The 26733-nt window shown below is 53.6% G+C and overlaps 2 protein-coding genes across 15 annotated transcripts in view; one reads left to right on the top strand and one right to left on the bottom strand.

The window, feature by feature from the left end:
- Positions 1–24388, bottom strand: part of PLCD1 (phospholipase C delta 1) — a 31218-nt gene extending 6830 nt beyond the window's left edge. Inside the window, exons 1-4 of one of the 4 annotated variants that reach the window (XM_055320975.1) lie at positions 24122–24388; positions 15967–16126; positions 7393–7557; positions 3938–4166 (exon numbers count right to left, since the gene is read on the bottom strand). In XM_055320975.1, the coding sequence (XP_055176950.1) occupies positions 3938–4166; positions 7393–7557; positions 15967–16126; positions 24122–24388 (821 nt within the window). Of the gene's footprint in view, positions 1–3937; positions 4167–7392; positions 7558–10949; positions 11395–14612; positions 14842–15652; positions 15794–15966; positions 16127–24121 lie in introns of those variants that run through there. The other 3 variants (XM_055320978.1, XM_055320979.1, XM_055320977.1) reach the window with 3 other exon arrangements.
- DLEC1 (DLEC1 cilia and flagella associated protein) overlaps positions 24387–26733 on the top strand; it is a 78253-nt gene continuing 75906 nt past the window's right edge. For 8 of the 11 annotated variants that reach the window (XM_055320963.1, XM_055320965.1, XM_055320967.1 and 5 more), the window contains exons 1-2: positions 24387–24785; positions 25786–25936. In XM_055320963.1, the coding sequence (XP_055176938.1) occupies positions 24387–24785; positions 25786–25936 (550 nt within the window). The other 3 variants (XM_055320968.1, XM_055320972.1, XM_055320971.1) reach the window with 2 other exon arrangements.

Raw genomic sequence — 26733 nt, forward strand, 5'->3', positions numbered from 1 at the left:
ATACCACACTACACACAAAAATGAATTCAAAATGAATCAAAGACCTACATGTAATAGCTAAAACTATAAAACGTTTAGAAGAAAATAACAAAAGCAAATATTTGTGACTTTGGATTAAGCAAAACCTTCTTAGATATAACAGCAAAAATCACAAGCAAAAAAAAGCAAAAAGTAGCTAAATTAGGTGTCACCAAAACTAAACCCTCTTGTTTCAGATATCATCAAGAAAAAGAAAAGAACCCTCAGAATGGGAGAAATTATTTACAAGCATAATTTTTTTAAATTTTTTTAAATTTTTATTTATTTATGATAGTCACACAGAAAAAGAGAGAGAGAGAGAGAGAGAGGCAGAGACACAGGCAGAGGGAGAAGCAGGCTCCACGCACCGGGAGCCCGACGTGGGATTCGATCCCGGGTCTCCAGGATCGTGCCCTGGGCCAAAGGCAGGCGCTAAACCGCTGCGCCACCCAGGGATCCCCTTTACAAGCATAATTATGATGAAACTTGTACCTTGCATATATAAATAACTCTCACACTCAATAATCAAAAGACATAGCCCAATTAAAAATTGTACCGGGGGGGGGGGCACCTGGGTGGCTCAGTGGTTGAGGGTCTGCCTTTGGCTCAGGGTGTGATCCAGGGGTCCTGGGATCAAGTCCTGCATCAGGCTCTCTGCATGGAGCCTGCTTCTCCCTCCGTCTATGTCTCTCTCTGCCTCTCTGTCTCTCATGAATAAATAAATAAAATCTTAAAAAAAAAAAACACAAACCAATTGCACCAGAGATGTGAATAGACATTTCTCCAGAGAAAATGCAGGAAAGTACATATGCTTAGCATCATTAATTATTAGAAAAATGCAAATGAAAATCCAAACCAAATCAAACAAAAAAATCCATAAAATAACAAGTGTGTTGAGGATTTGAAGAAATTGGAACCCTTGTGCACTGTCAGTTAGTGTACACTAGTACAGGTGCTATGGAAAACAGTATGGTAGTTCCTCAAAAAATTGAAAGTAGAATTACCCTGTGATCCAGCAACTCTACTTCTAGGTATATACCCCAAAGAACTGAAAGCAACGTCTCAAAGAGATATTTGTACAGCCATGTTCACAGCAGCATTATTCACAAAACAGCAAAAAGGTGGAAGCAAACCAGGCACCCTTCAACGGATGAATGAAAAAACAGTATATGGTATATGCAGACAATGGAATATTATTATTCAGCCTTTAAAAAGGATGTAAATCTGGACACAGGCTATAATACGGATGAACCTTGAGGACATAATGCTAAGTGAAATAAGCCAGGTGCAAAAAAGACAAATACAACCTGATTCTACTTGTCTGAGGTCCCTAGGGTACTCAAATTCATAGAGATAGAAAATAGAGGGTGGTTGCGGGGCAGGGGTGCGGGTGGGTAGTGGGTGGAGGTGGAGATTAGAGGTGGGAGAATGAGAATGTTCAATAGGTATAGAATTTCAGCTTTACAAGACAAAGAAAGTTCTGACTGGCGTGACAATGTGAATGTACTCAACACTACTAAAACAGTTGAAGATGGTAAATTTTACGTAGATTTTCCCACCAATAAAAATTTTTAAAAGACAGATCCATTTAAAAAAGAACTTAACTGGGGTGCCTGGCTGGCTCAGTGGGTAGAAGATGCAATTTTTCTTTCTTTTTTCTTTTTTTAGATTTTTAATTTATTTTAGAGAGAGAGAGAGAACACGCATGTGTGAGCCGGGGGCAGGACAGAGGGAGAAATCTCTAGCAGACTCCCCACTGAGCATGGAGCCAGACCCCCGGGGGGGGGGGGCTCGATCTCACAATCCTGAAATCATGACTTGAGCCAAAACAGAATTGGACACCTAACTGACTGAGCACCCAGGTGCCCAAGCATGCAACTCCTGATCTAGGGTTGTCCAGCCCCACATCGGCTATAGAAATTACATAAAAATAAAATATTAAAAAAACCAAAAGAACAGAAAATGGGCAAAGGATCTGACAGATATTTCTTCAAAGCATCTGATTGATATTTCTATAAATGACTGATAAACAAATGTAAAGATAGCTGACATCATTGGCTATCAAGGAAATGCAAATTGAAACCACAAGGAGATACCATTTCACACCCACAAAGGTGACTACCATAAAGTAGTAACAATAGTAACAAGCCTTAGCAAAGATGCTAAGAGTTGGAGCCCTCCTACACTGCTGGTGGGAACGTCAATTTCCTCATTGGGAAACTGGAAGTCCCTCAAAAGGTTAAACTACGGTTACTGTAAGACTTATAAATTCTAGGTGTAGACTACACAAAACTTCTGCACAAATGTTCATAGCGGCATTAATTCATAAAAGCTCCAGAGTGAAAAGCCCACTGTCCATCAACTGCTGACTGGATAAATAAAATGTGGAATAACCACACCATGGAATATTGTTCAGCCATAAGAGGGAATGAAGGGGGGATCCCTGGGTGGCGCAGCGGTTTGGCGCCTGCCTTTGGCCCAGGGCGCAATCCTGGAGACCCGGGATCGAATCCCACGTTGGGCTCCCGGTACATGGAGCCTGTGTCTCTGCCTCTCTCTCTCTCTCTCTCTGTGACTATCATAAACAAATAAAAATTAAAAAAAAAAAAAAAGAAAGTACAACTCCTGTTCCAGATGATCCCCAGGGCAAGCTTCAGCTGCCCCATTGAAGGAGGGCTTTGAGGAATTCAGGGACAGTCCCAGGTAGATTTAAATCCTTAAAAAAAAAAAAAAAGAAGGAATGAAGGTCTGATGTATACTACCACAGGAAATCCTGAGTCATACTACAACACGGATGCACCTGAAAAACATGCTCAGTGAATGAAGCCAGTCACAAAGCACTGTACGATTCCATTTATATGAGATGTTCAGAAAAAGGCAAATATACAGAGCCAAAAAGTAGATTAGCGATTGTCCAGGGCAGGGGGATCATGGGGAGATGTGGCCTGGCTGCTAATGGGTTCTTTTTAAGGTGATGAAAATGTTGTAAATTTACTTATAAGCCTGTGAATTTACTAGTAACCAGCACTGATATGTACACTTTAAGCAGGTGAATTACATGGTATGTAAATTATATGTCAATAAAACTGTCATTAAAATAAAGGAGCTGGAGCCGGTTCCACCCTAATCCTATGAACCAGAAGCCTGATCACTTTGAATCATAGGCTAGCATGTTGTTGTGCATCCAGATTTGGAGGTAAATTAGTTTTAAGCCTGCAGGCTGGCCTGCACATGAGGCCCAGGGAAAATCAATCACTCCCCAGAGAATGGCACATGGCCTTCCAAATTCCCAGAGAGAAAAAATGTAGTAACTCCAAGAAACAAGATTAAAATGCCCAAGACACAGTCTCCCATTGAAGCAGGCTGCTGCCATTCCAGAACTCTGTGCTGGTTATGGGGGGGAGGAGAGGGAACATTGGGGGCTGCGCACAGTAGATCAAACAGGACCCCAGGTACCTTCTCTGCTTCCCTTCAGCTAAGGACTGAACTGTGTTCCTCCCAAATTAATATGTTGAAGCCCTAACTCCCAATATCATGGCATCTTGGGATGAGTCTTGGGGGCCTTAATGAGGTCATGAGGTGAAGCCCTCGTGATAAAATTAGTGCCCTTATAAGAGGAGACACCAAAGATCTCGTCTCTCTCCCTGTGTCTCTGCCACGTGAGGACACAGTGAGCAGACAGCCACTTACAAGCCAGGAAGACCACTCTCACCAGAACCCGACCATGCTGGCACCCAGCCCTCAGACCTCCGGCCTCCAGAACTGTGAGAAAATTCATCTCTGTTGTTGGAGCCACGCAGCCTATGCCATTTGGGGATGATGGCCCAAGCTGGGTATCTTCCACACCCAGGCTGCCCTGGGGATGACCAGAGTCAGCACCCATGGGCTGGGTCAGGACCCACTGCCACCAAAAGGATACTGCTGCAGCTTCTGCCTCTGGTCCATGGAGCCCGAGTGGTGGATGATCTTACGCAGACCCTGCACCCAGTGCTGGGCCTCAGCTGGCGATGGGGCGATGAGGTCTAGTGTATTGCGCTGGTCCTTGAAGACAATGGAGAAGCAGCGGTCCTCGGGCACATCCCGGGCAAACTTCTCCAGGCCCTCCGTGCGGTGGCCCTTCCGCACCTCCTGAATGTCCTCAATGGAGACTGGTGGGGACAGGTGGCAGAGAGAGCTATGAGGCCAGACCCTGCCCCTGATGTGGCCAAGGTACCTCGTGGGGACACAGAGCCGAGGCTGGAGCTCAGGCCTGGGTCTGGGGACGAGGAGGGTGGCAGGAGGATGGATAAGTGGGAACACAAGAGAGGAAGGAGGACAGGGACTGAAGTGGAGGAGTGTGAGACACAGCTGTGGTGGGCAGGGAAACACGGGGAGGGGGACAGGGGGCCAGAGGGACAGACTGACACTAGAGAAGCACCTGGGACCCCAAGTCCTGCTGTTCCTAGCCTGGAGGGAGTAGGGCCCCTGCAAGAGGACTAGGGCAGGGCAGGGCTTTTAGAGATGGGGAGAGACTGTTCTGGAGCTTGGAGCCTGTGACAGACAGGAGGCCACATAGCCTCCTTTACTGCACCTGACTTTGCACCATGCGAGCCTCCAGGCGCCTGTCCCCAATCATTCAGGAGCCTGGAGCCCCCCTCCAGCAGCCCTGGCCCTGGAATGTGGGGGCACAGGGAGAAGTGCCTGTGCTGCATCACGGACAGGGCCTTGCCCTGCGTAGGTCTGGATGTGTCCTGACCTCCGGGAACCCCTTGGCGAGAAAGCTGCAGGAAGGCAATCTCGTCCTCTAGGATCCCAAGAGGTATCCCTTAGGGCTCTGAGAGAGTACATCATTCTGTCCTTAGGAACTGGGAGAGAGACCTCCTATCATACCCAAGCCTTCCAAGCAAGACCTTGCCTCTCGCAGGCCCCCAGGGAGCCCTTCTTCCAGGGAGCCAGTCTCACCCGCTGGACTCATGCTAAGCTGCTCAGTATCAAGCTCTAGGCTCTGCCCCTGCCCCACCTATGTCCTAAGTCACCCACATCCATCTGTCCTGGGTCCTAGACTAGCTCCAGCTGCAAGCTCACCTGTCCTCCCCGAGCCTGCTGCACCCTGAGTGCCCAGAGGCCTCTGAGCCACCTGCGAGTCCCACGTGTATGGCATGCACCCAGCCTGGGCAGGTTCTGAGAGGGGGCCATTTGGGCCCTGGGCCATTTGGGGTACAGGGGACATCACTGCTTCATCCAGCCTCCTGTGCCCTGCCCGGGGCTGGCTCGGAGGTGGAAGAGGAAACATGAGCCGGGCAGCGCCCGGGCCAGCACCCCCGCCCTCACAGAGAGAAAGTCCAGATGCCTACACTGCTGATAACGCCTTGTCTGCCTCTGGGAGCCAGTGCGGGGCGAGCATAGCAGTGGCAGGATCAGGGGAAACTTCAAGCAGGGAGCAGATGCAGAGAGAACTGGGGGTGTTGCTCCACTCCCACCTCACCTGGCCTCAGTTTCCCCAAGGGTAGAATGTATTTGGGGACAACAGTCTTACTGCTTACCTGGGGAAGGGAAGCAGCCAACAGGTTTGCTCAGCCCGAGAGCCGTCTCGGGGTCTCCGACATGGAAGAGAGCCACATTCCTCACCTGAATCCACCTGCTACCTGACCCCGCACCTGTCACCCTGGCGGCCCCTCTAGTCAGGTTCAGAGCCCTCACTCCCACCCCTTCCCCATTCTTGCTGCTGCACCTTTGCTCACACCGGTCTCCTGCCTGGAATGCCCCTCCTGCCCTGGCGCTCACAGCTGTCCCAGTATGAGGGCGGCTCATTGCACCAGCCCAGGGCCCCTGCTCTTGTCTCTGCCCCCATGCCCACTGCCATCAAGTGCTGGGCACATGCAGGGAACCATGCACATGTCCTGCCTGGTGGGGGGGCTCTCAGGAATCCCCAGAGCCCAGAGAGCAAGATGCCCACTCCTACTGTGCCATTACCCCTGCCTCCTCCCCAGCCAGCATCTGACAGGAAGCCCCATATCAGGGCAGAGGCCTATGAAGCAGCCTGGCTGGGGCCACAGACAGGCAGAGGCAAGGTCTGGGTCACTCCCATGCTGTGTGAGAGGACTTCGGGCTCTATCCACTTTAACCCTACCCTGCCTTGCACAGAAAACATCCATGGCCCACACCCCCAAAGCCCCAGCCCAGCAATCCTCATCTGACCCTGCTTCTGTCCTGCCTCCCTCTGACCCTGCTACAGGCCATAGGGCCAGCCAGTGATACTTTCTCAGGTTTCTACCCAGCAAACCCTTCCTGGGCACCTCCCCTTCCTCCTGCCCCCCTTCCCACCTGGAGCCTGTCATCTGTGTCTGATCACACTCCCCAGTGGGCTGCCCCTGCCCCTACCCATCACAGCCAAGGGGGATCGGGTTTGTGTGAAATCCAGCTACAATGATCTTTCTGCATGATTCAATGCAACAGTCACTAGTTACATGCACTATTTAAATATAAAGTAGCTAAAATTCAGTAAAATTAAGAATCCAGTTCCTCAGTCACACTAGTCACATTTCAAGAGATCATTGGCCACAGGTAGCTAGCGGCACCCCTACTGGACAGCGCAGATAATAGAACGCTTCCATTATCAAAGAAGGTTCTTTCGGGTAGTGTTCGTCTAAAACTTTCCCACCAAGTAAAGATGTAGCGTGGGCGTCTCATTTTACAAAATCTTTAGGGCACTGGGTTAAAAGGCAGCTAGTCAGTACAGCTTTCTCTGTGAAGCCTTGCTGGAGGTGTTCTCCATTTGCAGGCCTCAGCCTTGGGTTCAGAAAACCCTCAGCCCCAACATCCTGAGGGGAACTGCCCAGCTATGGCCTCTCTCTACTCCACCCTCCCTCTTTGCTATGGCCCCAGTCCCAGGGAGGAACTGCCTCCTGTGGCCCCACCTCATATCCTGGCCACTGAAACCAGGAAGGGCCTTATCTGCCTCCGGACTTTGGGCCTGGCTTTTGGTCTCACTACACCTGGAGTCCTAATCCACTCAACTTCCCTCCTTCCCATATCTGTCTGGGTGGATACCCCATGAGTTCAGACAACACTGTCCAGCAGCCTCCCTACCTCCGAGATTGGTCCTCAATGACTACCCTCTCTGGCCCAGACTAGGCCTCAATTTCCCTGTGGGGGGTTTAACTAACTCCCCCCCTCCGCCCCCTGCCCGCCCAAACCCTGCCAGCTTCAGCTTCCCTGTATCTGGTTCTGGTTGTGTGACCAACCTGAGCACCACCAGGACAGGCCTGGGTTTCCCTATTTGTGGTCCTGGTCCAGGACTGACCTCCCTGGCCCCGGCCCCAACCAGCATTGGCTTCCCCATGTAAGCACAGGTCCTACGCTCTGCTCCCACCCTGCAGCCCCAGGGACACTCACACAGCTGGGACTCCGGGGTCCGCATGACCTTACGGGACTCCTGCCAGATGGTCTTGCAGTCTTCCTGCAACTTGTAGAAACGCTCTCTCCGCCATGAGTTGGATTTCACCTTCAGGAGCTGGCTGCCCTTCAGCAGTGCATGTAGGTCCTCATCGTGCTGGAGACCTAGGGGGCAGGGCTGGTGAAATGCCACTTCCTTTGGTGTCCCTGCTGCCCCAGGCCCTGTGCTAGCTCCTCTTGCCACTGGACCCTCTCTGAGAAGGGACCCACTTCCCACCAGCCTTGTCCTCAGCTCTCAGTCCCCTTCTCCCACCTTCACCCATGTTCCAACGTGATCCTAGAGGCCCTGCCTCCTCCAGGAAGTCATCTCTGATTGCCAGTTAAGGCCAGGCAAACCTTAGGATGCCCCCCCCCCCCAAGGCTACACTTTATATACTGTGACCTGCCATCCACAGCAGAATGGAACAAGGGGAGGCAGCTAATTCAAGCACATCCAATTCCTGAGGAACCAGACACCTAGGAAATGGCCTGGTTCTGCGAAACAAAGTTTGTGCCCTTCCTGGTCACACTTAGGGGTGAAAGTGATCTGAAGGAAGCTGGGACCAAAATATTAGGCAGAGCAGAACAGAAAAGGTCTGGAGGTAACAGCAGTTGTAGTTCTTGGTGTCAACATTATGGTTGCTGTAGGACCCTTGGGCCCATCCCTGCCACCTTCACCCCTGCTGCCCCACCCTGACTTCCACCTGCTTGAGAAGAGACCAATGAGCCCACTGTGGCCTGGGTTTGGCCTGCTGGGATGCCCCAGGCTCTCCCTTCCCACCCTGTCTCTGAATGTCCTGGGTCTGGGACCTTCAGGGTATAACAGTCCTAAGGCACACTGCAGCCCTCTTAGTGTCTGAGGCAGGACCCAGCCCAGGGCCCCAAGTAACAACCAGAACCCTGGCTGCATGGCCCCTCTTGCCCAGCTGTCTTCAGAGACCTGGGCTGGTCTCTATGGCATGGGCTCCCAAAGATACAATGCCCTCTGTCCTAACAGGACCAAGCAGGAGGAACTGAAGGGGTACTGGGCTTGGCCCCCAGGAGCCCTCATCCCAAAGCAGACCCTGTATCAACTGGAATCCAGGAGAGACCACTCCCCACCTTAATGATTCATCAGTATAATATAGAAATAGATGCATCTAGATTCATATCTATCAGCTGAGCCAGATGCAGTCCAGCAGCCAGCTCTCTTTGGAGCCAGGTGGCCATCTCACTTCATTCCGTCCCCAAAACTAAAACTATGTGGTCCTTCGGCTCCAGCAGAGCGCTGACATCAGGGACCGTGTGGGTCCAGTCTGAGGGCCCTGTGACGAGGCCTCTAAGCTTTTCTTTTCTGAGCCCAGGTCTACAGCCCCTGATCAGCCATCCAGCTTCATTCATGTCCCCACTGCCCCTACTCGACCAGCCAAACCCACACAGCCACAAGACCTATGGAACCTTCTGGATCGCTTCCCCAGGCCTCAGCCACCCATATCTTCTCTATACCTCCCAAATCTCCTGCCTCCACTAAAGACAGAACCCAGTGCTAACAACCTGCCCCCCCCGCCCCGCCCCATGGCTTTAGGCAGCTCCCTTCCCTGTGCCTCTGTTCCCCCACTAGCACTGGGTGAGAACACCGTGGCAAGAGGCGTCTGTGGGCCTCCCCCCTCCTCTGTCCCAGGTCTCTCCACACTGCTGGGAGACCCCTCTGTCTTAGTGTGAGCATCCTCCATTCAGTGCCAGGGATGTTCAGTGGAAGAGAAGGGGGCTCCTGCAGGGTACCCTAAACTGCTAGCTGTGTCCCTAGCACTTGGAACAACAGGAAGGGGAAGGGAGTCCCAGATGCTAGGAGAGAGTCCCTCAGCCTCTGCCGGGACATTCCATGTCCTTCCTAAGGCAAGGCATCGCCTTACCCCCTGCCTGCTCCCTACCCCCAGGCGGGACACTCATTAGAACAAGCCACTGCCAATGACACAGATGGTAGCAGGGGAGGGGGCTAGAAAGTAGGTGAACCCCACCCTCCGGTTCTGGAAAACACCATGGGGAGATGACATGTTCATCCTGTCCCGGAACCAGGCTGTGGCCTTGTCTGCGGTCAGGCAGAGATAAGTCCCCCGGTTGCCGACATGGCTTCCGGAACACGTACCTCAGCCCCAAGGTGGGCCTTGATAATAGCCACTGCTTTCTGGGCCATTAGAGAACCTGGGCAGGCACCCCCATCTCTGAGTCTCATTTGTGTGGCCCATTTATTTCTGAGGCCTCTGGGCTGCCTGCCCCACCATCCTTGCTCCCTTAGCACCCAGAAAGTCCATGGGCACCCCTCGCTCGGCCCCACTCACTCAGCTTTAGTACTTTCTCCTCCTGTGGGAGGATAGAGACGCGGGGCCTCTAACCTCAGGGGCCCCTGGGCTGACGTTGTAGCCTCACCAACTTGCTCAGGCAGCCGCACAGTGAGGTGGCCATGTGGAGGAGGGCAGAGGGTGTGCAGGTGCTAAGAGGAGGCCAAAGCGGGTGCCGGGAGTCCTGCCCCTATACCGAAGGCGATGCACAATGGAGACAAGTTGGGTCTGGAGCCCGCAGCCATACACAGCTACGCAGTTACACACTGCCATCTCAACATACAGTGCCAGGACATCACAATGATAATGATAGCAGCCACCATCACATTAATGGTCAGTATTTGAATAAAATACTGTTTTTAGCACAGGTATTTAATTCCTCCAACAACCCTCTGAGGAAGGCACTATCATTATTCCCATTTTACAGATGAGGAAACTGAGGCTCTAGGAAGTTACATGGTGGAGTCAGGACTCAGAAGCCTGCCTAAGGGTTAGTGCTACGAAACATTAACATTACCTTATGCAAGTCACCACTCAGGCACACTGAGTAATGTCACAAAAAGCAGAATCAGAAAGTCCACATAACCCACACTGTAACACAGGACAGCATCAATCACCTGGGGCACCCACCGTCTGTCTCCCACAGTCACACACAGTGCACAGCATCACCCTGGATCACACACTGCCACACTGGTGTCACAATGTCACACACTTGGTTACACAGCATTACATATCATCATTGCCACACAGCGGCTCCACGTACCACACGAGGGGCAGGCTCACCACTAGGTTACACACCAGGTCAACCCACTGTCACACCTGTCACTCACACTTGCACAGCATCACACCGGATCACATAGTCTCAGAAAATCATTTCATTGGGCTACACAGTCATACCAGTAACACACTGGGCCATATATCTAGTAGTGCCTCAGAAATCTGTAAACTGGCGGCATTAGGGGTAATAAGGGGGTGGGGGGCTTCGGAGTGGCTCAGGTAGATCAGGAGAGCAACCAATCCCCCTTAAACACATCCCGCATGCCACCCCTGCAAACACAGCCCCGCGGTGGGTCTTACACTCACAGAAGTACTAAACAGGTCCAACCGAAGGGTGGGAGGCAGAGCCCGGGGCTCGGGAACAGTCTGCATCTTGCCCCAGCTGCTTTCCCCGCAGAGCTCCGAGCCCCCAGCGTGCCTTACCTAGCCTCTGCCCGTTGAGCGCGGCCACCTTGAGGCTCTCCTCCTGCAGGTAACGCTCTCTGGAGCGGCTGCGGCTCGGGATTCCCAGGCATTGCATGACGCCCTCCAGAGCCTCTGCGCCACCGAGCCCGGCCCGGGACCGCGCAGCCTCTAGAAAGCCCCGGCAGCGGGGGCGGAGCCACCGCCCTGGAGGCGGGCCAGGGGCGGGGCCAGAGCCCGGGGAGGGGCGGGGCCAGCCCGGAGGGGCGGAGCCTCGGCCCTAGAGGCGGGGCGGGAGAGAAATCTGGGCTGGAAGGGGCGGAGGCAGAGCCTGGGAGACGTGGCCGGTCCGGGAGGGGCAGGACCTTTGCCCCCGGGAGTTGCGGCGAGGGCGGCCTCCAGGCGGTGAGAGGAGGAGCCAGAACCCAAGAGGCGAAGCGGGACACATCTTTAGCCAAGGAAGCGGAGGGGTGGCGAGCCCGAGCCCAGAGGGCGGGCAGGGGGCGGAGCCCCAACCCCAGAGGTTGTGGGGGCAGCGGGCGGGGGGGGAAGGCGGCCGCGGGTGGGAGGCCACGTGGAGGCCGAGCCTCACTCGGGAAACCGGCCAGGGGCGAGCCGGGGCCCAGGGGCGAGCCGGGGGAGGGTCCCTCACTGAAAACGCGGGGTTCGGGCAGGCAGGGGCTGAACCCCGGCTCTGGAGGCGGTGTCCCGCCAGGGGCGGTGTCCAAGCGGGGGCGGAGCCCGAGTCGCGAATTCGAAACACCTGCTAGGGGCGGGCGGAGGACCCAAAGCGTGAGCGAGACGAAGCCGAGGAGGGGAGACTGGGGGGCGGGCAGCGGCGGCCTGGGTGGCCCAGACTAAGCGGACAGGATGGGGCGGGGTCAGACGGACGGGGGACCCGGCCTGGGGCAGACCACCAAGGCCGCCAAATATTTTGCCTCAATTACTCAACGAATTCATTGTAATTCAGCTGGCTGTTGCCTCACAGGCAGACCCATTTCCTTCTCTCAGTGTCTCCACCCGAGTGGGGTAATCTCGAAGCTTCCAAATACGAATGGAACTCTTTAAAAAAGGCTGATCTTAAAAATGAGTTCATTAACGCAGGCTTGCTTTGACAAATAGATGAGAGCCACTGCAACTTTATACAAAACTGGGCTGCCAGTGCGCTGGGAAACAGTGGGACCTTTCATGGAAGTTACAACTTCTCTTTCATGCACCCGGCCCCTACTGTGTGCCAAGGTCAGGACGCCACCCAGAGGCCTGACTCACCCCTCTCTTTTACTCTCTGCCTCTGAACAGTACCTCCTTTTGCCTCACTGCTGCTCCAGTCACCAGCGCTGGCAGTGAGTCACCGGCAAAGCCAGCCATTAGCTCGGCCAAGCAAAGCAACACTAACAATAAACTGAAGCACAGAGTGACTTGCCTAAGGTCACGCCACAGAGAATAAATCATGAGAACGTGTGTTAGTGTAGATAGGCTGAAATACAGGCACAAACAAGTTGTTCTTCTTTTAGGGGTGGGCAGGCAGACGGTAAGATGAACCTGTTTTAGAGGAACCACACAAGGGTTCTCATCCAGAGGACCAAGAACACCCTCCTACACACACACACACTGCCCCCACGCCAAGGACCTATGGATAGAATCACATCTCAATGTAATTTGCTTCCTTTGAATTCTCATGTATTTTACTTTATGTATTTAAAAACATGACGTTGAGGAGGGGGCCACAGGCTTCCTCTGACTGTCAAAGTGGCCCTATGGCACAAAATGTTAAGATCAGTGTGGATCAGTGTGTGTCTGTGGGGTATGAACCTGGAACCCCAGAGACAGTTTTGAAACATAATTGAATGGGTAGGGGGCTGGCCACCCCAGCTTGCTGTGATGGCTCTGGAACCATGATCTCTTGGGGGCACTGGCTTTTTTGCAAACTAGAGCTCCTGTGCCCATTTGTGCTTTTCCCTCATGACATCCCCTGTAAATTGGGTGTTGCTATGCCATGGGTGGAAAAAAAGGGCCCAGAGAGGCCAGGGGGCATGCTCAGGGTCACAACCTAAAGAGAAGCAAAATGAGGACTGGAACTCAGGTCTCCTGGGTCCAAGATGAGCCCCCCCCGCCCATAGCCTGCCTTCCACTTTTACAAATGCCAGTTTTTACAGTGGGGCAGGGTGGATTTGGTGTAAGTAAAGTTAGTGAAGGTGGATGTGTTCAGTGAGGGGAGGGCCTGGGAAGCAGTGTCCTTTTGGGCACATCTGGGGACCTCTTGGAGAGCCCAGCACAGGCCTGGCTAGGATGGAGACAGCAGAGGTAGTGGAGTAGGGGGAGGAGGCCAGGGGACTGGAGCATCAGTCTGAGGGCTTCTGAGACACCAGAAGGAGCCCCTTGGTACTTGAGCCCTGTTCTGGGCACATTTTTCCTAGCAAGGGACTTCCTTATGGTGCCCCTTCATCTCCCAAGAACACAGAGAGCATGATCACTTGTGGCTGAACCTCCTGCAGAAATATAGGCCCGATGGAGCACCAGGCACTGTTCCCATTGCCTCATATGTATTACCTCATTCAGTCCTCACAACAAGCCTATGAAGTTGGTAGTGTCCTTATCTCCTATTTCACTGAGGAAATTGAAGCACAAAGAAAACAAGGAATTTATCTACGATGAAAAAGTCAAGGCTTGAACTCAGTCTGCCTCCAGAACCTATGCCTATTTACTACACCACATCTACCTGCATCTGGGGTGAGGATGTAAGAGACATCTCATGACTAGGGAGGCCCTATAGCCCCCCAGGCCAGTAGATGGGTATGGGGCTCTCTGCAGCGGTCTGCTGACTGCCCAAGCCAGATAGCGTGGTTGGGTGCAGATATGCAAGAGGTACAGACTCTCCAGTGGAAGTGTGGACACCCTGGAATAGCACAGGGCACAATCACCACTCCTTCCTACCATCAATTCTCCTCAGCAGGTCCTTAGAGCTCCCTGATCTGGTCTACAGGAGGATCAAAGGCACTTAAGGGAGGTAATTCTGGGTGTTGGGCTAGAAGTGGCAGGGCCTTCAGGGAAAGAGCTTAGGGTTCCTGCCTGCCCCACAGGAAAGGCTGGACAGAGTGAGGCATTTGGAGGCAGGTCTCAAACAGAATGGGCCAATGTGGCCAGACCCATGCCACAGTGTCTCCACATAGCTTCCTCTCCAGGGAAGATGACAAACGCACAGATGAGGCTCCTGAGGATGGAGCCCGTTCCAACATGAGCTGGTTCAGAGGAGACCAGAGGGCTTCTAGGAGATCTGAGTGTGAGACAGGCACAGACGAGGTGGCACTCAGCAGAGGAGACAGCACTAATTAAACAATGGAGAGAGAAAGGAGAGGTCTCTACTGTGGTCCTCTGAGGCATCCAGACTCCATTCCTGCCAGTCTGGCCAAAGCACTAAGGACACCTCTGGTCTGAAGAGAGAAGAGTAAGCACTGGAAGGGGCAGGGATCCCATGACCCAGCTGGACGAGGTTGCCTTGAGGAGCCCATGCTACTGGTGGGAGAATAACTGCTCTGGGCACTGAGCAAGATCTCTTTGGGCCATGGAGACCAGGTAACACACGGCAGACTAGGGGCTGTCTGAAAAGAACATGTCCTGTTCCCCTGAATTCCAGGGGGTCTCTAGTGGGCAGCTGGAGAGCTCTGCCTTTCCCTTTCCCAATACCTCCATGTATGATTTAGATGGATAGGTGGTAGGCACTGAAGTCTCCAACCCCAGGGATGCTAGAAAACACGGAGATATGGTTAAGCAGGGATTTGCGTAAGGCAAAATCACGGCAGATGATCTCAGGAACCAGGAGCGCAGGACATCCTTCAGAGTGAGTGAGTCCCCAGGCTGGAGCGAAGAGATGCCAGACCAGCTTGGCCGTCCTGACCTGCCAGACGTCCAGGCCCTGCAGTGGGAAGCCACTGCTGCTCTTTCTCCTGGAGGAGGGCGTTACCGCAAGGAGCCCACCCAGACTGTTACCCCGTGGGTCGGAGGGACAGAACTCGGCCAGTCCAAGGGTGGAGGTGCAGGCAGTTCCAGGTGAGACTTGGCTCAGTCCCTCCAGGAGGGTGCGCAGACGGGAGGATCGGGCCGCCGCTTCCAGCTTGGGCATCGCTGACCGGGATTTCCGCGCGGGGCAGTTACTGCCGCCCAGCCCGACCTCGGCCGACCTCGACCGACCTCGCACACCTCCTCACCTCCTCCCGCCCCACCCCCGCACCCCCCACCCCGCCACGCCCGCGCGGCCTGACGCGGCCAGGCAAGCCCAGGCTTTGGGGAGCCTCTCCAACGGCGCGGGCGGGGTGCGGAGAGCTTGGCTATTCTCGGACGCGGGACCGTCCTCCTCGGCCCTCCGTGCCCGCTGGACCGTGGAGCCCAGCCCTCCGAGACCAGAAAAAGGTTGAATCCTTGCAGCGGGGTCAGGGGGTCGGGGGTGGCCTTCAGAGAAGTCCTCAGACCCGTACCCCACCCCCACCCCCACCCCCGGCCAGATCCGGGGGACAAGCGCGGGGACGCCAAGGTCTTGCCCGGCGGTCCCACCCCGAGAGTCCGGGGCCGAGATTTCCACGATGCAACCAAAGAGCCGAGAGGCGGGCCCGGGGCGGGGCGGGGCGGAGGGCGGCCGAAGGAGCGGGGTCCCCGGCCCAGGGCCGGGAGCCTTTCCGCGGGGTGGGCCCTGCAGGGTCTGCCCGCCCGCCCGCCCGCCGGGAACTCACCGTGCAGGGTCAGGAAGTCCCGGCCCGAGTCCATGCCCGACGGGCGCGCAGCGGGCGGGGGCGCCTCGGGACGCACGGGTCCGAGCCGAGCGCGGCGGAGGGACCCGAAGAGACTCCGCCGAGAGGAGAGCGGGGGTGGGCCCGGGACGCCGCCCCGCCCCCCGGGCGCGCCAACCCGCGCTTCTCCCCGCCCCTCTTGGGGATCTGGTGGGCGCGTCCCGGCCAGAAATAGCCGGATGCCTCCCGCTTCCTCCGCCGCCGCCCGCAGGCCGTGGGCCCCGTCATTACCGCGGGCGGTCCGGCCCACGCCCTACCTGTGGGCGCCTCTCCGGGTTTGGGGTGATGCTCGGAAGAATCTGGCGTCGTTCTGGGAGAGGGACCGCGTAACTTCCGACGCCCGGCAGAGCTGCTGTGAAACAGGGCCCGGGGGGGCCGGCCGTCCAGCTGTGGCTCCCCGGATCTCTGCTTTCCCTTCTGCAAAATGGGTGCACGGGCATGGGTTAGGAGGTCCTCAGAGAGGTATGCCTGGATCTTGTCCTGAGGAGGGGCCCCTCCTCTCTCCATGGAAGTTTCTGACCCCAGAAGCGCCTTTGGTGGGGGCTGGGGCGCAGGCAGGGAAAGCTTACAGCAACTGGGTGCAGGGAACTCACCTTTGAGCCTCTCACACCGCAAATCTCTGGTGATCTGTACAGCAGAGTGGAAGGACAGGACCTAGGGGTGGGTTACATCTCCAGGGTCCCTTCTTTGGGTGGCTTTCCAAGGGGCTGTCTGAACAAGGGGCCCCTAGCCCCCTACATGGAGGCTCCCCCTCAACTATAGCAACACAGACACCCTCTTTATAGGGTACCCATATACCCCCAGCAGGAATCCTGCTGCCCAACACCCTTTGGGAGAGTCCCTTGGAAGAGCCCCCAGAAGGCCTCCCAGGATGAAGGGTGCTGGGCCCACCAGTGAATCACCCAGGCTTTTTGGGCCAATAAAACCAACCTGAAAGTCTGGCAGAAGTCAGTTGGACCTCTCTTGGAAGAGAAGCCTGGCTCGCTTTAAGCCCTCCTCTTTCTGGTACAATCAGGTGTAGGTGGTCTTGAATACCCCAGATAGGGATGTAAGCCACAGAGCAGGTCTTCCTGTTCTGAGGACTGAGACTGGGTCAGGGCTTAGGAACTTCGGAGAGCGGCCTCTCTGACCCACATACAGGGTCTAGCTCTTTATCTGGCACTTGTTCTGGTGGGCCTGTTCTTCAGTAGGAGTGCTCTCTGGCCCTGGCAGGCCTGTCAGACCCTCCTTGGTTTCCTTTCCAGTCAGGGATGAGCAAGTCCACACTGGCAGGCCTGACTTTGGATCCCGAGCCAGGGGGATGGGGGAAGGATGGATGAGGGGGTTCTTTTCTGCCCTCATCTCTCTCTCTCTCTCTCTCTCTTTTCATCTAGGCTAGGACATATGCCTTCAAGCCTGCCCTCTGGGAGCCTCTGACTTTCCTGGGGGCCTCCAAACCCCTCTACTCAGTACATCAGGACTCTTCCAGCCCTACTCCTCTTCCCAGGCAGAAATGCGAAGAAATTCTGACACCAGCAGTTGCCTTGGCTTCAATTCAAGCATCATTCCTATTTATCCACGTCACCTCCCAGCTCTGAGCCCCAGGCTCCAAACTAGGGCATTATGTGGAACCACAGCTTCTCCCCCTGCCCCAGATGCCTCTGGTGGGGGCTGCATCCAGGTTCTCCCTTTACATACCCTGAACCCTCCCCACACAGGTCGTCTTCTGGCATCTAGCCCAAGCTGAAACCTCCCTGGCCTGAGATTGTTAGGTGTGGCTGACTCAGAGTTGGCACATATGACCAGGTTCTGCCAGAAAAGAGAGCTGGGCAGTGCCCTGCTCAGAGAGGCCAGGCTGCTGCCCTGCCCTGTGGCTCAGACTGAACTCCAGGACTGTCCTCACCTCCTCTGTCTGGCCCTCCCACTCTTACAGGCCGTGAGGCACTCCGCCTGCTTCTGTTGGGTGCAAGGCTCTGCAGGGAGTATGACTGCGTCTTTGTGTGGAGGGCCCAGCAAGAGGCTCTGTACCCAACCACAGGGTTGCTGGCTTCTGCTCCCTCTGCCCTAAACAAGCAAGGCCCCCTGTGGGCCCAGCCCTGGGCAGGCGCCTTAATTACCCTCCCCAAAGCCCAGTTCTCAGTTACCTCTGCAAGATGCCCTGAGATCCTGGTGACTCACAGGACTTTTGGCAGGCTCAGTTAGTGTGCAGAGAGGGGCCACGCATGCTCAAAGCCGTGTTGTCCTATGGTAGAGTTTCAGGCATCTTGCCACCTCAGCTGACCATCCTGCCTTCTTTTTTTTTTTTTTTTTTAATTTATGATAGACATAGAGAGAGAGAGGCAGAGACACAGGCAGAGGGAGAAGCAGGCTCCATGCCAGGAGCCTGACGCGGGACGATCCCAGGACTCCAGGATCGCACCCTGGGTCAAAGGCAGGTGCGAAACCGCCGAGCTACCCAGGGATCCCCTGACCATCCTGCCTTTGGTGTGTGTGTGTGAGGCTGGGTGCAGGCAAACGGGACTTCTGGGATGATTGGAGAAAGAGAAGACCTAGTGAGACCTGGTGTTAGGGTCCTGCCTACCTCTAGATACTTCCCTGTTCCCTCATCACTACCCCCTCTAGAGGCCCAGGGAGGAGGAGGATCAAAGCTATGAATGTCAACTTTCAGGACTGTCAGTCTCCACAGCGCTTCAGGGCTGGCCCTGCCCCACCCTTCCCCCAGAAATGCAGACCCAGGCAAGCTCCAGTAGGTGACTTGCAGGCAGTTTATTCTGCACCCCCATGGTCTTTGGAGGCTGTCCTAGGGCACCAGGATGAGCGGCTGTTTAAACTGGCTTGCTCTTTCTTTCTGTGAGAATTTGAGCAAATCCCTTCATTTCTGTGACCTCCACAGTCAGGAGCTGCAGTCTCCTTCAGAATTCCCTGAGATAACAGAGGTTGGCTCCCTGGTACAAATAAGTGCCTGCTGGATGGACATGCACGGTCCTCACCGATGTCCCCTACCTGGCCTCTTCTACCGAGCCTGGTGGTCACAGAGCCCAGCCTCAGGCTCTTGTTCTGAGGGCATGCCCCTGATGCTTGCCAGGGCTGGAAAAAAGCCCACCTGAATCCCCCCCAGAGGGTCCTGGACCCAAATCCAGACACATCCGGAGGAAAAGCAAAGGTGGCCTCTCCCAAGGAAGTGGCTATGGCAAGTGTGCATGCTTACATCATGCCATGAAGACAGTACTGACTATGCAGGGTTTTCAGGATGCTGTGATGGACCACAGGGTGTCTGGGCCCACTGGTTATCCCAGGATGATATGGGACGACTTGGGGTTACTTTTCCAGAATTACATTTGTGGAATTTTATGGTATACTTGCTTGTGAATGTAACTGTGATGTTTATTTGAACATGGACTAAATCCCAATGCTCACCTCCACCCAGTCTCACCCCACAGGCAGAGTCTAGTGCTTGGTGTGGGGAAATTGTCAGGAAACTGGCCCTCAGACCCTCCTCTGAAGGAGGAGACACACTCAAGTCTATGAAGCAAAGAAGATACTGCTCTGCTATTTTGTTTGTTCAACAAATATTTATTGGGCACCTACTATGTGCCAGGCAGTGTTCTAGAGACTTGGGAATCATCAGTGAACAAAATATACCCCAAATTCCTGCCCTTGTGGAGCTTAACTTCTAATAGGAAGAAAAGAGACACTATAATAAACATAAGAAGTGAATTGTATAGTATATTGAAGGTATGTAGGGTAAGGGAATTCAGGAACGGGAGAGGGTTAAATTTTAAATAGTTTGTATCTTACAGGGCAAGTGACATTTGAGCAAAGCTCTGCAGGAGGTGAGAGAGTGGGCCATTTGGAGATACCTGGTGAAGAGGATTCCAGGCAGAGGGGACAGGCAGTGCCAAGGCCCTGCGGCAGGAATATGGCTGGTGTGTTGGAGGACTGGCAAGGAATTCAATGTGGCTGGAGCAAAGGGAGAGGGATAATGAGAGGGGACAAGAGTAATGGGGACCACATTCTGCTGGGCCTTCTAAGGGCTTCTACTTTTACACTGGGAGGAATGGGGAGCACTTAAAAGGTTTCAAGCCAAAAAGGGACATGATCCAACTTATATTTTAAAAGAATCACTCTGGGGCACCTGGGTGGCTGAGTTGGTTCAGCATCTAACTCTTTTGATTTCAGCTCAGGTCATGATCTCAGGGTTGTGAGGCTGAGCTCCGCATCAGGTTCTGCACTGGACATGGAGTCTACCTAAAATTCTCTCTCTCCCTCTCCCTCTGTCCCTCCCCACCCCCCTCAAGAAAAAAGAATCACTCTGGCTGCAGAAAGAAGTATCGTGGAGGGACAAGGCTTGAAACAGGGAGCTTGGCGAGGAGGCTCTTGCAGTAATCCAAGTGAGGCAGGTGGTGGCTCAGACCTTGGGGGTAGGAGTGGAGGTCATGAGAAGTAGTAGGATGCTGGATATATTCTGATGGGAGAGCCAGCAAGAGTTACTGGTGGGGGCTGCTTGAGAAAAACAGAGGAGTCAAGGCTCTGGGTATTTGGCTGGGCCACTGAGGAAGGAGTTCCCAGTAATTGAAATGGGGGAAGGCTGAGGAGCAGCAGCTGCTCTATTCTGGACATATACGTTTGAGATGCCTTCAGGCTGTCGAGGTGAGATGTCAAGTATATGATGGATGCACAAATAGAGTTTTGGAGGGAGATGCGGGCTGTATATAAAACTTGGGATATGGTTGAAAACATGTGAAAAACATCCGTCATGCTCTCACAGAATGCTGGTGGGAGTCTGCTCTGAGATCATCTTTCTGGAGGGCTATGTGGCAATATCTCAAATATTAATAATAAGTACATACCCTTTGGCTAAGCAATTCTAATTCCATGATATTATCTTATTATCTGATCCTGTCATCTTATCTATATGTTACATACAAAAACATGTACAAGGTGAAGTTCATTAGTAGGCACGTGGTTAAATCACTTTATTTCCACATGGTGGGTTGTCTTGCATCTGTTTTAAACACACACACACACACACACACACACACACACACACACATTTGAGTCAGCAGAACAGGTTAGTAAATGAAGAAGGTGGCTCCAGGGACTCCCTTTGTGCTAAGAGGTCCGCCTGGAGGAGGAAGCTGGAGAGTGGACGTAAACGTGGCTCAAGCCCTTTGGCCCTTTGTTTCTGGTGCAGGGTTTGAACCATTCATTTCATGGTCTGGAGGCAGAATGGAGGATGGATCCAGCTGATCAGACAGAGAGAGACTGGCAGCAGGCAGAGACACGCGGGTGGGGAAGGGGCACAGAGGAGAGGAAGGAGCAAGGCAAGAGAGGAGGAGGCAGGGCAGCCCCGGTGGCCCAGCAGTTTGGCGTCCCCTTCGGCCCAGGGCGTGATCCTGGAGACCCTGGATCGGGTCCCATGTCGGGCTCCCTGCATGGACCCTGCTTCTCCCTCTGCCTGTGTCCCTGCCTCTCTCTCTCTCTCTCTCTGTGCCTCTCATGAATAAATAAATAAAACCTTAAAAAAAAAAAAAAAAAGAGGTGGCTGCAGGACTGTTGAGAAGCCCCGGATGACCAGGACAGAGGAGGGGCCGCCACTGCTGGAGGCACTGAATGGTTGCCGGAGACCTCAGCCTGGACAGAACAAGGGGGCTAAAGCCAGAGGGTAGGAGGAGTCACAGAAAAACGGGAGGCTTCTCCTGGGCTGATGCAGACCTCTCCCTGTGACTGACCCAAGGCTATCTGGAGGCAGCACAAGGAGGCCAAAAGTGACAGCAAGAATCCACTCTCCTGTCTCTCCCCGAGACAGAGAAGGAGGCCTGGGAGCCCCCACAAAAGCTGCTCCTGAGACCCCCTGGTTTCAGCTGGCCTACTCCTAATACCTGAAAAATGGAGACTCACCCAGACTGTTCCACTGCTTTAAGGGAGGAAAGATTTAAAAAGAGGCCTGCCCAGGACTTGTCAATGGCCTCAGGATGTTTGAGCAAATCATTCCTGTGTCCCAGGTACTTGAAGGGTAGACGCTGGGCGTGTCTCTTCGGTCTTCTCATTCTGTGAAGAAGGGGGCAGCTGGGGAGAGAGCCAGAGTAGGGTCCTCTCTGAGGACTGGAAAGGTGCTGGAAAGGACAGATGAGATGAGGGAGACAGGCCCACCCAAAAGAAGTGGAAGTGGCCCAGGTCACTGGCAAACATCCTGGGGCTCATCTCAGGAAGTGGATTTAGAGAAGACAAGCCTACTCATCCCAGGAGGAAAAAGCAGGTGCAAGCGGACACCATAGTGTGCCAATGATGACAGTCCATGTGATGTCAAGGGGCTGGCCTGGACAAGCCTGGTTCTTTCTCTCATTTCAGGGGAGATAATCCCTCCCCTGGTTGCACACACAGGACATTTGGGGGTCATTCTGGGCTCCTTTTCTCACTTCCATTATGAATCAGCAGGCTTTGTGAATTCAGGTCTCCAATCAGTTCCTCCCCCCAACCCAAGCTCCTAATCCATCTCTTTTCTAACCTTTGCACTAGTTTCCTAATCCATCACCCTGACACCTCTTGCCTCCTCCCTCCAGTCTGTTCTTTTGAGGCAACCAGAGTGATCTTAGTAGAACAGGTGCCTCGCTGAAGACCCTTGGTGGCCCTTTACTCAGATTAAAGTTTAAGTTCCCATTTATTTCCACATGGTAGGTTGTCTGTCTTTGGCTCAGGTCATGATCCCAGGATTCTGGGATCGAGTCCCATCTCAGGAGCTGGCGTCTCCCTCTGCCTATGTCTCTGCCTCTCTCTCTGCCTCTCTCATGAATAAATAAATAAAATATTTTTTAAAAATGTTGCCTACAAACCTGCTTATGATCTGGCCCTCACCTCTCAGCTTCATTCCTCCTGCTCAAACTCTGAAATTCCACTCCTGAACTTCTTTCATTTCTTCCCATATGCACTGCTCTCACCCCACTCTTATACAATGGTTCCCTCTGCCCAGAATGCCCTTTTTCCTCCTCTTATTCCTACTCATTCTCTTCTTTTTCCTTCACTGTTTAAAAAAACTGGAGTGTAGTTTATATACAGCAAACTACATCCTTTATGGTCCTGTGAGGTTTGACAAATTCATACAGTTGTGTAACCACCACCACAATAAAGAATAGCTCCTTCACCCCCCAAAATTTCCTCAGGCTCCTTGGGAGCCAACACTAGCTTCCATAACCAGCTCCTGGCAACCACTGATTGGTTTTCTGTTTTGTTTGTTTATTTTGTTTTAAATTGGTTCCATGTATTGCATGGAGCCAACATGGGACTTGAACTTATGACCCTGAGATCAATACCTGAGCTGGGACCGAGAGTCTGATGTTTCACAGACTGAGCCCCCAGGGCTCCTCGATGTGTTTTGTGTTTTGCATTTCCAAAATGTCCTTTAAAAAATGGAATCATTATGTATATAGCCTTTTGAGAATGGTTTCTTCTACCAGCATAATGCATTTGATACTCATCTCTGCTGTTGTATGTACCAATATTCGGTTTCTTCTTTATTGCTGAGAGCATTTGTTGAACAGATGTACTACAATTTATCCTTTAACCAGTGGTTAGGACATGTGGGTTTTTTCTAGGTTTTGGTGATGATGAATAAAGCCGCCATAAACATTTGGGTACAGGGTTTTGTGTGCACCTAAGTGGGAAAATACCCTGGGAAAATACCTAGGAGCGGGCCTGCTGTGTGTGTCACGTTCTAAGAAACTGCCAGACCACCGCTTTCCAGCCGGGCTGTGCTTGTTGGTATTCCCATTGCAACGTGACAATTGGGGTTTCTCCACATCGTCACCAGCACTCATTTGGTACATTTATTTAACTTCATGACATTCTACCAAGTGTGTAGTGGTATCGTGCTTGTGGTTTTAATTTCCACTTCCTTGATGACTAATGATGGTGATTAAAAAACAAAACAGGGATCCCCGGGTGGCGCAGCGGTTTGGCGCCTGCCTTTGGCCCAGGGCGCGATCCTGGAGACCCGGGATCGAATCCCACGTCGGGCTCCCGGTGCATGGAGCCTGCTTCTGCCTCTGCCTGTGTCTCTGCCTCTCTCTCTCTCTCTCTCTCTCTGTGACTATCATAAAAAAAAAAAAAAAAAAAAAAAAAAAAAAAATCTCTGCCTGGTCTTCACTTGGTCGAAAAAGCCACTGTTCACGCTCCCTCTGTAAGATGATTAAGTTCCTGTGCTTTGTGGCTCCGTGACCACCGACATTTACTTCCACCCTTGGGCTTCACCCACTACTCCACCATGTTTTCCGATTCCCTCCCTGCTCACAACCCTGGTGTCCCGGTCTAGGTCCGTCGGTCTGTCTGCCTCTCTCACACCCACACACGAACGAGGGCAGAAGCAGCATTTTACTTCCTTTGCTATCTCCAGCCCCTAGCCCAGGCCCGAAATAGAATCTACACAGTAAGCAGTACCTGAGCGGACGACCGCTTAACGAATCGGAGAACGGACGGACGGAGAAGGGAGGAACCAGGTTTCGCAAGCCGGCTGGCCTGGCTGCGCCGTGAGCCACCGTCCACCGGCGCAGCACCCCACGCTCGCTTTACCAAGGTCCACGCAAAAGACGCGCGCAGAGACCGCCGCGGCGGCCCCGAAGACGCCCCCGCAGGGAGAGGCCGGGCGGAAGCGGCCCCGCCGGAAGCGGAAGGGCGGCGAGCAGCTAGCGGCGTCTCGGTTGCCATGGAGCCGGGCGGAGCCGAAGCCCCGCAGTCTGGCGCGTCCGGGTCCTGCGCTCTCGGGGGAGCGACCTGGGCGCCGACGCCGCACGTGGCCCGGGTCCGCAGCCCCAGCGAGTCCACCCGGCTGCCCTCCTTGGCCTACTCCGAGGCCTTCCACTACGGCTTCGGGAGCCGGGCCCGCCGCGTGGGGCCCCCGACGCTCCAGCCGCTCCCGGAGCCGCACTTGCTGCGTCTGCGCCCCACCTCGCTGCGCACCCAGGACATCTCGCACCTGCTCACCGGCGTCTTCCGCAACTTGTACACGAACGAGGTGGTCGGCGAGGACCTGAGCGCGAGCTTGATCAAGGCCCGCGGCAGCGAGGATGCGCGCCACGAGGAATTCGTGGACGAGCTGCAGCGGGTAAGCGGCCCCGGAGCCCCGCGCGCTCCCAGGGTCCGCGGACAGCGTGGTGGAGCCGGAGCGCACCCCCGGAGAGGCCGGCCCCGCAGGACTCAGCCGCTCCACGAGTGCCGGCACCTGCCGGGAGCCAGGCTCTGGGGGTGCAGCTAGGAAAGCGCGAAGTCCACGTCGCAGTGTGTTCGACAGTCTGGGGAAGGGCGCTCTATTCGCACGTTTATATAGACACACGTAGAAGGCACCTCCTAGTCTGTGGCACCTACCCGGCCTCATTTTTCTCCGTGCATACACACGTATATCGCATACGTAAATAAAAGGACTGGGGCAGATAGCTAAAGTTATTGTTCCCTGGAGACGGATGATAAAGCTAAAAGTCACCCCTTCTGGGGTGCCTGTCTTTGTATCACAAACCACAATCGTAACCGAGGCATTTATGCCCAGATTTGAGGAAGCATGCCCAGTCTCTGGAAGGCAACTGCTTCCTCATCTGTGCAAGGAGGAAGGCAGCTGACTTGGATGCTCTCTGCTCAGTCCGACTGCTGTCCACACTGCTGAGGAATCCCTTAAAGGGAGTCTCAGGTGAGCACTTTCTAGCAGCTGTGGTAAACTTAAAGGGACTGACAGCTGGAGGCTGTTCATTACACTGCCTGCTGCTAGGTAGGTAGTAAGTCCTTCCTTGGAAGGGCATCTGGGTGGTGCGTCTCTGTCTGCCAGGGGTGGTATGCTAACTTGTGTTTGCTCTTTCAGAGTTTGGGTGGCAGCTGTGAAGGCAGGAGGCAGAGTTTCAGGCTTGGCTCTGCTCCTGACTTTACTATGAGACCTTTAAGCCATTTCCCTCTGTGGGCCTCAGTTTTCACATCTGTTAGGTTGGACCAGATGGTCTCCATAGTTCTGTGACTGTTCTTCTGTGCTTCACAGGAAGCCTGCTGCTCGGGGACGGGGGAGGGTTGAGTAAAACTGTGATCTCATCAAATTTCTGTGCATTTTATGGTCTACCTGCCAGATTCGGGAGGTCTATAAGCAGCGACTGGATGAAGTTGAAATGTTGGAGAGACATATCATTCAGGCCCGCGCCCGGGCTCTTGCAGAGAAAGAACGGATCATGCAACAGGCCAAAGTGCATGTCCTTGAGAATTTCATCACAGTGCCTCCAGGTATGTATAAAGAACTTCCAACATGCCCTTCACCTGATTCCCCAGCTGTTAATATATTACAATGTTTGCTCCACTGTCCACTCTCTAGTCTTTTTCTGAACATTTGGAGATCAAATTGTAGATGTGATGTGATGTTTCATTACCACAAAACAGTCTAACATTGCATGTCTCCAAAACAGGGACTCTCTACTATGTAACCAGCATACAACCCCTCAAGCCTAGAAATCGGCATCTGTGCAACATTAACCTACAATTCACAGGTCCTGTTCAGATTTAAGTAGCTGTCCTATAGTGGCTGTTTCTCTTCTCTGGTCCAGGACTCTGTCTAGGAAGTCATGTTGCATTTGATTGTCAAGACCCATTTTTTGAGTCTTTAGTTTGGAAGAATTCCTTTATCTTTTCTTGTCTTTCATGTTCTTTAAAAAAATGTCTTGTCTGGGGCACCAGGGTGGTTCCACCAGTTAACCATCCGACTCTTTATTTTGGTTCAGGTCATGATCTCAGGGTTGTGGGATAGAGCCACGTGTCGGGCTCTCTGCTGGGCATGGAGCCTGCTTGAGAGCCCGTCTCCCTCTGCCCCTCCTCTTTCTCTCAACCTCTTTAAAAAATTTCTTTCTTGAGTACAGTTGACACGCATATTACATTAGTTTCATGTGTACAACTTAGTGATTTGATGAGTTTAGACATTATGCTATGCTTACCACAAGTGTAGGTAGCATCTGTCCCTATACCTCATTATCACAGTGTCATTGACAGCCTTCCTTATGCTGTGCCTTTTATTCCTGTGACTTTACATT

This window comes from Nyctereutes procyonoides, unplaced genomic scaffold (assembly GCF_905146905.1).
Source record: "Nyctereutes procyonoides isolate TBG_1078 unplaced genomic scaffold, NYPRO_anot_genome, whole genome shotgun sequence".
In the NCBI taxonomy this organism is placed as follows: Eukaryota; Metazoa; Chordata; class Mammalia; order Carnivora; family Canidae; genus Nyctereutes; species Nyctereutes procyonoides.